At 41.7% G+C, this 12,939-nt stretch overlaps 5 protein-coding genes across 5 annotated transcripts; 2 read left to right on the top strand and 3 right to left on the bottom strand.

Moving 5' to 3' along the window:
- Window positions 1-84: 84 nt before the first annotated feature.
- On the bottom strand, window positions 85-1,983 carry LOC103831795 (leucine-rich repeat receptor-like protein kinase PEPR1). The gene has a single exon (XM_009107712.3). It carries the CDS (start codon window positions 1,981-1,983, stop codon window positions 187-189), a length of 1,797 nt encoding a protein of 598 aa, XP_009105960.2. The 3' UTR covers window positions 85-186.
- Window positions 1,984-2,254: 271 nt separating this feature from the next.
- Window positions 2,255-4,665, bottom strand: LOC103831796 (protein LOW PSII ACCUMULATION 3, chloroplastic). The gene is made up of 12 exons (XM_009107713.3): window positions 4,367-4,665; window positions 4,266-4,296; window positions 4,097-4,189; window positions 3,951-4,013; window positions 3,739-3,850; window positions 3,549-3,634; window positions 3,382-3,440; window positions 3,197-3,299; window positions 3,039-3,099; window positions 2,787-2,869; window positions 2,610-2,690; window positions 2,255-2,521 (listed from the first exon to the last, which is right to left on the bottom strand). The coding sequence occupies exons 1-12, from the start codon at window positions 4,603-4,605 to the stop codon at window positions 2,462-2,464; spliced, it is 1,071 nt and encodes a 356-aa protein (XP_009105961.1). The 5' UTR covers window positions 4,606-4,665; the 3' UTR covers window positions 2,255-2,461.
- Window positions 4,666-4,787: 122 nt separating this feature from the next.
- LOC103831793 ((R)-mandelonitrile lyase-like) lies at window positions 4,788-7,078 on the top strand. Its single transcript, XM_009107710.3, has 3 exons — window positions 4,788-5,147; window positions 5,217-6,732; window positions 6,828-7,078. The coding sequence occupies exons 1-3, from the start codon at window positions 5,051-5,053 to the stop codon at window positions 6,868-6,870; spliced, it is 1,656 nt and encodes a 551-aa protein (XP_009105958.1). The 5' UTR covers window positions 4,788-5,050; the 3' UTR covers window positions 6,871-7,078.
- A 142-nt stretch (window positions 7,079-7,220) lies between these two features.
- LOC103831794 (ESCRT-related protein CHMP1B) lies at window positions 7,221-8,446 on the bottom strand. Its single transcript, XM_009107711.3, has 2 exons — window positions 7,986-8,446; window positions 7,221-7,720 (listed from the first exon to the last, which is right to left on the bottom strand). Exons 1-2 carry the CDS (start codon window positions 8,308-8,310, stop codon window positions 7,434-7,436), a joined length of 612 nt encoding a protein of 203 aa, XP_009105959.1. The 5' UTR covers window positions 8,311-8,446; the 3' UTR covers window positions 7,221-7,433.
- A 258-nt stretch (window positions 8,447-8,704) lies between these two features.
- Window positions 8,705-12,587, top strand: LOC103831792 (anoctamin-like protein At1g73020). The gene is made up of 15 exons (XM_009107709.3): window positions 8,705-9,243; window positions 9,444-9,513; window positions 9,641-9,756; window positions 9,858-9,984; window positions 10,056-10,156; window positions 10,250-10,341; window positions 10,422-10,526; window positions 10,605-10,874; window positions 10,947-11,079; window positions 11,144-11,257; window positions 11,340-11,407; window positions 11,479-11,609; window positions 11,723-11,805; window positions 11,877-11,984; window positions 12,080-12,587. The coding sequence occupies exons 1-15, from the start codon at window positions 9,070-9,072 to the stop codon at window positions 12,377-12,379; spliced, it is 1,992 nt and encodes a 663-aa protein (XP_009105957.1). The 5' UTR covers window positions 8,705-9,069; the 3' UTR covers window positions 12,380-12,587.
- The last annotated feature ends 352 nt before the right edge of the window (window positions 12,588-12,939 follow it).

The following is a 12,939-nucleotide window of genomic DNA, read 5'->3' as shown; positions in this document are numbered from 1 at the left end:
AAACCAACGTCTTTTTCGGTGAAAATGAACAAGTACGCTTGTCTGAAAATGGTCAACGTTGGTTTTTAATAAAAAGCACTTTCAGACAGCCGTACTTATTCATTTTCATATTGTAGTAAAACATTATGGAGAATGTACAATACAAATTTATTGTAAAGTTCCGATATATTGCTGTTTTCTTTTACTCTAAGTGCCGCGGTCCGGCGGAACGAATCCTGAAAACCGGTTACCGGACAGAATCAAAGTGGTTAACTCTTTCCAGTTACTAAACTTTGGAGGAACCAAACCGGTTAACGAGTTAACCCCAAGGTTCAAGTATCTAAGCTTCTGTAGATTCCCAAGTACTGGAGGAATAGCACCCGTGAGCTTGTTTCGTGACAGGTTGATGGCCGTGAGTTTCCTACAGCTTCCGAGGCCACTAGGGATTGGTCCTTCGAAGTTGTTGCTGTTCAGATCGAGAAACGAGAGATCTTGGTTCTGAGAAAACACAGGAAGAGGACCTGAAAGGTTGTTGTCTCTAAGGATGAGTCTGCTTAGAGACTTGCACTGAGCAACAGATGCTGGTATGTTACCGTGAAGCTGGTTTGATCCTAAGTTAAACACTGTCAGCTTATTGCCATGGCAGAGATTTGGAGGTATCTCTCCTGTGAGTTTGTTACCGATGAAGTCTAGAATCTCTAAGTTGCTGTTCAGACCTAAACCAGGTGGTATTACTCCACTGAAGCTGTTGTTGAAGATCGTAACGATCCTTAGATTCTTGAGCTTGGTTATTTCCACAGGGAGGTTTCCTGTGAGATTGTTTTTATAAACTAGCAACTGAGTGAGACTCTGAATCTTCCATATCTCAATAGGAATCTCACCCGAAAACCGGTTTTCGAATAGCTCCAGGCTTTCTAGCTTCTGTAGCTTACCTAATGCGCTTGGTAGCTCACCTCCGAGCTGGTTATCGTTGAGCTTCAACGTGCTCAAGCTGCTGCAGTCTCCTATCTCCGCTGGGATGCTTTCGGAGAGACGATTCTCGGAAAGGTTGAGAACCGTGAGATTCTTCAACATACCCAATGATGAAGGGATTGTACCTGACAAGTTGCATTTTATAATGACCAAGGCGTCAAGGCTACTGCAATTGCCCAGTTCAGGAGGGACACCGCCTTCGAATTGATTGTATGAGAAGTCCAACGTCACCAGCTTCTTGCATTTGGTTGAACCAAACCGAACTGTTCCACTGAGACTGTTGTTAGCAACAAACAGGTCAGTGAGATTCTCCAGAAGATTGAGACTTTCAGGCAATGAACCAACCAACTTGTTCTCGTGCAAATACAGAACCTCCAGCTTCCTGCAGTTCCCAATTGACTCAGGGATTGTACCGGAGAACTGATTGTCGAACAAACGCAGCTCCAGAATCTCCTTAGCCTCACCAACATTTTGAGGGATTGAACCGGTCAGGTTGTTATGCTCAACATGCAGATAATTCAAGGCCGGAATTTGAAACAAGGATTTAGGCAATTCACCGGTTAGGGAGTTGCTGTAAAGATACAGATCAGCCAAGCTTTTCAAGCTACCTAGAGTATCTGGGATCTTACCAGAGAACTTATTCTCAGACACATCAATATACACGAGTGAGGTGCAGTTACCTAGACTGGAAGGTATGATCCCCGAGAGATCGTTGGAACTCACATCCAAAATCTCTAAGCTTGTGAGTTGCCCAATCTCAGGACCCAACTGCCCTGAAACCCCTGAGCCGGTGAAGTTGAGAGAGGTAACCTTCTTGGAATCATCACAGGTGATACCAAACCATTTACATGGAGTGGCTTCAGGTGAGTTTGCCTTCCATGTCGAGGTTAATTCCGGTGGCACTTTGTCCAAATTCTTCCGAAGGGAGAGGAGAGCTAACCCATCTGAATTTAGACAGGAGATAGACACTATACGGGTCGAGAAAACGAGACAGAAAAGCAAAAGAGTTTTGAACAACACAAGATTCTTCATCTTAGACTTCAAGATCATAAACCAGTATTGAAATCTAAACTCTCACCAAAATGGAGGGCGAGAGGATAATGATAAGAGGACTAAAAGGATAGAACTTGATTGATTGGTATTGACTAATATTACAAGATTTGATTAATGCCATTATTAGAAGAAAATCAGAAACGCTTGAACTGCATTTATAACAGCTTTTCAATGAAGAAGACGTTATTCAGCAGAGGAAAGAAATCCATCGTTGTGCATTAAATTACGGAGAGAATGGTAAGTATATATATTCTTACCTAAATTGTAGATATCTCTTTATATAGTTTCTTTGGAATTTCCTCTGATTATTCAAAGGTTATTAGACTGAGTAAAACATTTCCAAACTATTGTTTATCATTCTCATCAATGTTGCACATATACAGGTGTAAATATCGCAATCTCGGGAGATTTTGTGAAACTTACTAAAGGTGTGCATCCACCATGACTTGACCACCATTTAGTTACGCCAATTAGATGATAACTCAAGATCCACATCTTCTTCCCACCAAGTTGCTGCCTGCGACACCATTAGTTTCGGACCAGTTTAAAATACTATGTTCTCATTCATGAAACACAGAACACAATCTAAACCAATGTGCAAAAACCTTGTAGCCCCTGCGCAGGAACTCAAGTGAGCTTCCTTTCTCTTCTTGTAGTCCTAGAACCTGCAACAGCTCTTCCTTCGTCTGTTTGCATCCACATCCATCAGAGCTTGTTACTTCTTTTTCAGAGGCTGGGTTAAAATTTAAAAATCACTAAACACAAAAGATGAATGCACATACTTCACCCAGGGTGAAACGAGTTGGGCTTTCTGCAACACACGCAAATGAACCATCTGACTGCTTAAGCATCACCTGCCATGGCCCTGCAATGAAAAATTTCATATCAGACATGGATAGACAGTTATGGTCACTGGTATTGACAATGGTTCCGCATATTTGATAGAGAGACAAGTATCACATAATACCGATAGGTTCAACATAAATTGGCAACACTACACATTTATTCCCGTGAAAGAACATTTTAGCATTTACCAGGATATTGTCGAAAAAGTGCTCCGTTGTAGTTCAACACATATGGTGCCACTGCCACTGTCTTAGTCAAGCAAACACAAACAACTATTATAATGCTTCATTTATGCAGCTAGTCAAGAAAGATCTGCTGAGAAATTATCATCCTAATTGGCAAGTACCTTTGAATACTCTCTGATTCGGATATAAAAGACGGGAACAAACTGAGAAAGAAACCGGTAGTGCAGATCTTTAGGGGGAAAGCCAAGTAGCCCTAGGTCAGCACTGCACTAAAGTTCAGTTGTTACCAGAAATGAGGAAACCGAGAGAAATTGAGTTACACATGAAAATGAGGTGTAAGAAATACCGTAAGGTATCTAGCTCAAGATTAAAAAGAAGAGCTGGGGTTGAGCTGGCAAAGTTTTCCTGCATGTATACACCAATAACTTACAGATTACAATTGAATAAGAAGGCACAAAGGAAGAAAAAAAATCAAAATTACTGAAACAAGAAAGGATGAAAGGAATCAAATACCACAAACTGCTCTATAACAGAGAGTTCTCGAGTGCTGCAATTGATAAACATATAAAGGGTCGGTGGCTCCTTGGGCTCCCAACTACCTGTGGGAACACATAATCCTCATGAGAAAAAAATGCAATAAACCATCTGTTTACATAAGCAAAAAGAACTTGCGAAAAATAAAGAAAGAACTGTGTAGCTATACCTTCGTTTTCATCTTCAAAATCAAAGTCCAAAGTACTCCTTATAGACCTGAAGAAATTGGTGACAGAAGTGCCAGGTATATCATCTAGAGAACGGATACTTATTCCATCAATCTGATGAAAACACACACAAAAGAAATCAAGCCGTTGTTAATCATCAAGTGTGTTCAATATCTCAAAAAATGCAGCAAAAAAAGAAGCTCCTTTGCTATACCGAATCAAACGCTGCTTTGAAGAGTTGGGAAGCTCTGCGTTTCTCAGGCTTATCAGGAAAGACCTGAAGCAGAGATTATTGATGTACAAATAAGTCAGAGAGTAGCAAACAACAAGGATGACTAATCAAGTAAAGAGATAGATTACAATGCACGCTCTAGTCTCTACTTTCTCCTGAAGCTTCCGTACAACAGACAAAGCCAGTTGTATGTTGGCATCAATGAAATCGTCTGAAGAGCCCTACACAATCAATCACACAAATACGCTAAAACGAAGCTAGAACACGAACAGTCTCATTGATAACATGGAAACAGACCTTGTATGAAGAAATGCTACTGGGCAAAGGTCTGCAGAAGAACAGATCATCAGAAACGAGCTATTGTACAATTCAGATGAAAGAGGGAAGAGGATGTTTACGGGAAATCGATTTCCAAACGAGATTTGGATTCCTGGAGAGCGAAGGCGAGAGAGTTCGCGGCGTCAGAGACTAGAACTTCGTACGACTTGGGTTTATAGACGGAGACGCCTCTCCTAGGGTCGGAGTCGGGAGATGCAGACGAGAGTGCGCCGCCGCTTTTCGCGGTGGCTCCGCATCTGACTCTTCTGGTGAGAATCGAGGGAGAAGAGAAGAGCGCCGGTAACATCGCCATCGCCATTTTTGCTTTCTCTCTCTATCTCTCTGTGGTTTAACCGTTAAAGTTGTTCAGTGATGAGTCTAATCCGCACTTCATGACACGTCAGCAGATTTTGTTATCTTTCATAACCGGAGTAAACCGGATTTTGATTAACGACCCACGACCGGCTGCAATACGACGACGTTGTGCAAATTTGTGGCGCTGAAAACGCTTGAGACGGTTATTATCCGCTGCTGCGAGGCTCATGGTAACTTCTCTTGATAACCGTTGATCTCTACTTGATCTGATGGCTAGTGCTTTTATATCGTAGTTACACCGATGAGTTCGAGAGCTGAGAAACACTCGATAAAAGCAGTTAACTTTGAGTCTTCGTTAAAAACAAACTTCTTCCGCTCTGTTTCTCATTCTAACTAAGAAAATCCTCTTTCCCGGGAAAATTTAATTTTCTTTCTACCGACGAGCGAGAATGAGTAAGCGGATGGATCGTTATCTTCTCTACACGGTGGTGCTTCTTCTTCTCGGCGCAGCTTCTCTCTCCAACGCAAGGCCACGCGCTAATCGCCGTAAGTTTTCCAAGAACCTTCATAAGAATCTCTAGAAAGCGATGATCAATAGTTTCGTTTTGGTTGCAGCTCCCAACTTCATGCGATTCGTGACGAACGCAACAGACTTCGCGTCGGAGGATTACTACGACTACATAATCGTCGGCGGAGGAACGGCGGGATGTCCACTCGCCGCCACGCTATCCCAATCCTTCCGCGTCCTCCTCCTCGAGCGCGGCGGTGTCCCTTACAACAGACCCAACGTGATGTCGCACGACGGTTTCTTGACAACACTCACCGACGTCAACAGCTTCGACTCCCCGGCTCAGTCCTTCGTCTCCGAGGAAGGCGTCCCCAACGCTAGAGGCCGCGTTCTCGGAGGAAGCAGCGCGATCAACGCCGGGTTCTACAGCCGAGCTGATAAACAGTTCTTTGATAACTCAGGTCTCGATTGGGATCTCACGACGGTTAATCAGTCTTACGAATGGGTGGAGAGAGCTATTGTCTTTAGACCTCAGCTGAGGACGTGGCAGTCTGCGATAAGGGATGCGTTGCTTGAGATCGGTGTGCATCCCTTTAACGGATTCACGTTGGAGCATAAAGTTGGGACTAAGATCGGTGGTTCGACTTTTGATCGCGCTGGGAGGAGACACAGCTCTGCGGATCTTCTTAGGTACGCAAGAAACTCAAACATTAGAGTTGCTGTTTACGCTACTGTGGAGAGAGTGTTGCTAGCTTCTTCTCCGAGTGATTCGGGTTGTAATGTCTCTGCTATTGGAGTTGTGTACCGTGATCAGCTTGGACGTTACCATCACGCGATGATACGGGATAGAGGAGAGGTGATACTCTCTGCTGGCTCGCTCGGTACTCCACAGTTGATGCTTCTTAGCGGGATTGGTCCAAGGAGTTATCTTTCGACTTGGGGGATCCCTGTGGCTCATGACTTGCCTAATGTGGGGGACTTTGTGTATGATAACCCGAGGAATGGTATCTCCATTGTTCCACCCGTTCCGATGGAGAACTCGTTGATACAAGTCGTTGGTATTACTGAGGAAGGTGCTTTTCTTGAGGCTGCTTCCACTGTTATCCCCTTTGCGTCGCCTCTACGTTCTGTTTTCATAAGAGCTCCGGCTTCTCCTCTTTACGTTCCTGTGACAACTATAATGGAGAAGATCCTTGGTCCAGTTTCCGTTGGTTCGCTAAGGTTGGCTTCGACTGATGTGAGGATTAACCCAGTTGTTAGGTTCAACTACTTCAGTGACCCACAGGATCTTGAGAGGTGTGTCAATGGGACTAGGAAGATTGGGGAGATACTAAGGAGCAGAGCTATGCAGGACTTCATGTTCAGGGAATGGTTTGGGAGCCGTAGGTTCAGGTTCGTTGGGGTGCCGTTACCTTTGGACCAGTCAAATGATCTGGTGATGGCAGATTTCTGCAGACGTACTGTGAGCACGATCTGGCATTACCATGGTGGTTGCGTTGTGGGGAAAGTAGTGAACTCTGATCTTAAAGTCAATGGCGTTGGTTCTCTTAGAATTGTGGATGGATCAACCTTCAGTATCTCTCCAGGGACTAATCCACAAGCTACCTTGATGATGCTTGGAAGGTAAAAAAAACTGTCAAAAGATTGCACGCTTTGATACATTTACCAATGCTTTTGGTTAGACAAGCAGTCAACTTTCCATATGATTATAATTGCAGGTACATGGGGTTGCAGATGCTGAGAGAGAGAATGAGATACTAGTGAGATACAAGATGAGCTTGATAGCATGTTCTGGATTAGTTTACTGGTTCTTTGGCCGTGTGTTCTCCTATAATTCTCTGTTAGGTACTTCTACTGTTTAGTCTATTCATTGTTCATTTTTTCATTGGACTCCAGTTAATTCATGTAAACATAGAGTTCAGTGCGTTCATCTATAGCTGATCTAGCTCAGAGTAGCTATTAAAGTCAAGTTTCAAGCTTTACTGTGTCAAAACGCAAATGACTTGTTCATATGGCAATATATACAATACATACTATGTGAAGACTTGGCACTATTTTCCATCTACATGTTTCTTCTTGAAGTTATCCTAGACAATGAAGCCAAACGTGACTCGAAAAGAAATGTTTTTGTTGCACAACTCAAAAGCATACCATTGAACACACGAAGGTTTGTTTTATATAAAGTTGATAAACAAAACATATCTCAAAATGAGCAATATACACAAATGCGTCAGTGTTTGCGGATAATAGCTGTAACATTATGATAAGGAACTCGTCCAAAGTGGCAGATAGTCCAAGCAAACATGGTTTGTTGGTTCGCTGATTCAACCTCTGGCCTTGAGCTCTGCAAGCCTCCTGGACAAATCATCCTCATCAACTTTTTCCTCTGTCGCAGTAGGTATGGTATGACCAGCAGCCTGAGGTAGTCCAACAGAAACTTCAAGACCATAGTCATCTGCTACCTGCTGCATCAGGTTGTTGACGTCGCCTTCAGGAGTGGACAATGATGTAGAACCAGCCATGGCGTTCTCCATGAACTCAGCTTGGACCTCCATGTTCACAAACTGCTTCTCAAATGAATCCATCGTCTCTGACATCTTCTGCAGATTGCCTATTCAAAGAAACAGAGAACAGATAAGAACCCCAAGTTGTTAACAACACAACAAACCTACTTAGACTCTACCATTCATGCTACCCTTGTTATGTTTCCATAAAAAACAAACCTTTATGTCTACCCAGTAAGAATCACGCAAATCTACATGTAGTAACCAACACGCATAAACTAAACCCGAACCACTGATCACCAGCACATCAACAGGCAGAACCAATACTAAAAAAACTCGAACTTTCAATCAAACACATCATTTTTACAACACCTGTGGCAAGGGAAGACTCAAGGGATTTAACGATGTTAGTCATGGACTTGGTGATGGTGGCCATCTTAGCCTGGGTGTCAAGGCGAGCAACAACAGCGTCAAGGCGAGAAGCGAGACGAAGATAGTTCATCTGCTCGCTACGCTTACGAATAGCGTTCTCCGCGTAGATCCGAGCACCATCCATGTTCCCCTTCTCGATCGCCTTCTTCACCTTGAGCTTCTCCGCCTTCTCCTCCTTCTCGCACTTCCTTGACTGCCGCTGAAGAGACTTGGACGTGAATTTCAGATCGAATATCTGATTCATCAGCTTATCTGTGTTACCCATGTCGATCGGTTGCCTCTACACCTCCCGAATTCGATTACGATCTATCGGTAGAGAACTAGGGTTTCTTCGAATTTGGGGATTTTTCTTTTGTAGAAGAGAGAGAGATGAGGAAGAAGAAGAAAGGAGAGAGAGGAATCGAATTAAGTGGGGCCCCTTAATAAAGTAAAAGATAATGTTAAAAGTCAGCTTTGGTTTAACGTAATTAAGATCAGACTTGGCCGGTTTACTCTGATTGTTGGTAGTACCCGGTTTAACATTTTAGTCACACGCGCGCATCAAGAGGAAAAGGAGGAGGCACACGTGTCAAGAATGACTAAGCACCGTCCGATGTGTCGCCGCTCATCATCAGCGTTGCCAACTCAGAAGGAGCTTCATTATGGAATGTTGCATGACTTATCAAATTCAATCCAAATTTTTCAGACCAAACCAAAGCTTTTGTCTTTTCCCATTTCCAGATACGTTTTTTTTGAACCAAGAAGCAGAGGCAAACCCCACCGTAGGGGCAACGAGAGACGTGCATTAAAGTTCGATCTGAATTTTTGAGCATCCTTAAGTGTTCCGAGTTAACCCTTGATCCCCTTTTACGGTTCAGAAACTCGAAAATTAGAAAAGTAAATTAAAAGTGAGAGAAAAAGGAGGAAGCTTTGGTGAATAATACTCATTAAGGCATGTGAGAATCAGATCTTGAAGAAAAAGGTAGAAACTTTTCAGCTACTAAGCGAAAGTTTTCGTCTTTGTTGTGTGATTCGGGTTTTGGAGATGGATGGGAGAAATGGGGAGGAGCGAATCGTTCACGAGGTGGCAATTGTGGTTCCTAAGAGGGTTCGAGAAGAGAAAGAGGAAGGAGACTGTGTTGAAGTTTTGGTTAGTGAGCTGAAGAAGAGAGGGATGGTTGTTGATAGAGTCGTTGGTCTCGCTGATGAGTTTCTCAAGGTCGGTTCTTTTTTCCAATTTGTCCTCTTTTCAGACAAAAAGTACTGGTCTTGAATTTGAGGAGTGAACCTGAAAGAGTGAAATTTTGATGTTAAATAACAAATTGATGATGACTTAGTTAGCTCTAGTTCAGTATAATACTATGTTGGCTCTTTTGTTATCAGTAGAGTAACGTTGGAGCTAACTACAACACAATTCAGGTAGCTGCTCCTTTGGAGACCTTGGGGAGTGCAGCAGCTGAGCTTCATATACGTAAACCTACTCGTCTTGGTAACTACTGCTTCCTCCTTTGTATATAACAGCTCAAACTGTTTATGAACATTTGTATCACAGATCTTTCCTCGTTTTATGTTCTTCAGAATTTTGAATGCTTGATGGTCTTATCTATCATTTTCAGGAATTGATTTGCCCTTTGAGGTGCAAGGGTCTGAGGCTTTCTTCAGGCAACCTGATGGGTCTTTGTTCAGCTGGTTTGAACGTTTTCATTGCTATCAACATCTTCTCTACGGCATTGTAAGCTCTGGTTCTTATTTATCCCTTGTTACATGTCTTCCATTGCTTTAACGTCTCAGTTCTTGATTCATAACACATCAAAATAACTCTTGAAAATACAGGTTAACAGTGATGGTTACGACGTTACACTGAAACTCGACGACAAAGAGTTTTGTTGGGCGGCAGGAGAATCACTAGTGAGAAGGTTGGAATCAGAAGGCGTCATCAAACAAATGTTTCCTCTTCATGGTAAGCTATAGAGGCAGTCTAGACTCTAGAATGGTTTAAAATTCTCACACATGAACATACTTCTTTTGTAGATGAACTCAATAGGAAGGAACTTCTCAAAACTTGGGCATTAAACTGGTGGAACTTCACAAACCAGCCAATTGATCAGATATACTCTTACTTCGGCGCAAAGGTAGACACATAGAGAAACCTTAACTTACTATACATGCTATATCAGAAAGTTTTTTTTTTTGTATGGAAACTCATTAAATATACAAAATCACAGATTGGAGTCTACTTTTCCTTCTTGGGAATGTATACACGATGGTTACTATTTCCAGCCTTACTGGGAATTATAGTGCAGATGATTGATTTTGGGTAAGTTCTCATTTTTGTTACAAGCTCTTATGGTATATGGTACATACATCATGCCTTGTTTGCAATTTGTCTATGGTCAGGTCCTTGCAGTTTCTTGTCCTCCCAAGTTTCTTTGTCAGCACAATACTCTGGGCTGCCTTGTTTCTTCAGTTCTGGAAACGCAAAAACGCAGCTTTGTTAGCTAGGTAGGCTCTCTTCCCCCTACACTGATGCATAGCATCCAAATAAGTTGATTGTTTACCAATTGTTTTTTGTTTTATTAGATGGCAGATAAATTATTTAGTTGGTCCGAGTCAAGGATACAGATTCATTGGAATGGAATGGAGCTCCCTTCCCTTTCCAAAGGAGCTTATAAAGAATCTCGGAAACGAGAAGTTCAAAGAGAAGGAAGCGTACCAAAGATACGAATGGTTTGCTTACCGCAAGAGGTTTAGGAATGATGTTCTCGTTATCATGACCATTATCTGCCTCCAACTTCCCTTTGAGCTGGCCTATGCTCACATCTACGAGATCATCACATCCGATACAATCAAGTGAGAGCTTACTCATTGTTTTCTTTACAAGTGAGAGCTTACTCGAATACAAATTTTCTGTGATTGTTTCAGGTTTCTGTTGACAGCTATCTACCTTCTAATCATTCAGTACCTCACTCGGTTGGGAGGCAAAGTATCTGTCAAGCTGATAAATCGAGAGATCAACGAGAGTGTGGAGTATCGAGCTAACAGCTTGATTTACAAAGTAAGGGACATCATTGTTTTTACTGAGTTCATTGTTTCCTCTTCCCTAACCATTGCCACTGCAGGTTTTTGGGCTCTATTTCATGCAGACATACATTGGGATCTTCTATCATGTGCTTTTACACCGAAACTTCATGACACTTCGACAAGTATTGATCCAAAGGTTGATCATCTCACAGGTAAACAAGAAACATGATGCTTTTCATTAGAAACTCTCCTTTGAAGATTTTAACTCTTTACATATGTTTGATCTTTCTGCAGGTTTTCTGGACTTTGATGGATGGTTCTTTGCCTTACCTTAAGTACAGCTACAGAAAGTTTAGAGCTAGGTACGTCCTTTTATTTCATTCATGCAATCTAGAAATCTTGAGCGATGTCGAAAACTGCTTTCTGGTGCCAGGAAGAAGAAGAAAAGTGAAGGTGGACCAACAACAGGGAAGATATTAATAGCATCAAGAGTTGAGAAGGAATATTTCAAGCCTACATATTCAGCAAGCATTGGTGTAGAGCTTGAAGATGGACTTTTTGATGGTAATTTAACTTAAAGAGTCAATGATCTTTGGTGATTGATTATGTTTAGATGTAGCTTGCAAATGTCTCTGCTAAATAATCTGAGATGTGAAATTTGCATTTTATATTTGCAGATTTTCTCGAGCTAGCTTTGCAGTTTGGAATGATCATGATGTTTGCTTGTGCCTTCCCTCTTGCTTTTACCCTTGCTGCAGTGGTAAGAGTCTTAACATTTTGTCCGTTTCATCTTTAGCTTATGGACTTTAACGTGAAACATGATGTACACAGAGCAATGTAATGGAGATGAGAACAAATGCTTTGAAGCTATTGGTTACACTGCGAAGACCACTTCCTCGTGCCGCTGCAACAATTGGAGCTTGGTTAAACATATGGCAGGTGACTTGGATAGCATTAAAAAAAAACCCTTTACATATATTATAATGATTACTCCATCTTGCTGCACTAAATAGTTTCTTTCTTATGTGTTTCAGTTTCTAGTAGTAATGTCTATATGCACCAACTCGGCGCTCTTGGTATGCTTATATGATCAAGAAGGAAAATGGAAGATTGAGCCAGGGCTAGCTGCAATTCTCATCATGGAACATGTCCTCTTGCTTCTCAAATTCGGACTGTCTCGTCTTGTCCCTGAAGAGCCTGCTTGGGTTAGAGCCAACCGTATGAAGAATGTGACTCAAGCGCAAGACATGTACTGTAAACAGCTCTTGAGAAGCATTTCTGGTGAGTTTTCCTCCATGGCAAAGTCTCAACAAGAAGGAGCGGTCGAGACATGAAAGTATAGAATCATAGTAATACTTGAAGGCTTTTTTTGTGTGTGTGCAACAGTTAGATCTTTTGCGTCCTTTTTTTGTCCATAAAATATTATGCGATATCTTGAAGTCTTGTATAGACAGATCTATCTCCTATATTTTGTCTGTAATAGTTGATCTATGAGGAAATTATTTTTAACATTTAGGTTATAAATTTATAATCATGGGTCAGCAAACTCTTGAGAAGAACAGCAGAACAGCAAGTTGCTCTGTTATTTCTTTTACTTGGAACGTCTAGCCATCTACTTATGTATTTACATATGTCTACTCCACGAATGGTTGTATGGTTGCACACTTGCAGTAGTATAATAACGAAAGTTTCTCATTTATGATCAAGCCTCTTAAAGAAGAAATTATTAGAACAATTATTCTCTCTTTTGGGTCAAAGATATGATTTATTCTTTTCATTTAAAGATGATTTTTTCTGTTCTTGTCAATTTCTTCTTTGTTGGATTAGTGGAAAATCTTTTATGAGTGGTAAGGTTTACAGATATTTTGTTCACCTAATCACAGTATCAAATTAT

This window comes from Brassica rapa, chromosome A07 (genome assembly GCF_000309985.2).
Source record: "Brassica rapa cultivar Chiifu-401-42 chromosome A07, CAAS_Brap_v3.01, whole genome shotgun sequence".
Lineage (NCBI taxonomy): Eukaryota > Viridiplantae > Streptophyta > Magnoliopsida > Brassicales > Brassicaceae > Brassica > Brassica rapa.
The sequence above is the reverse complement of the archived record's forward strand: the minus strand, read 5'-3'. Positions and strand labels throughout refer to the sequence as shown.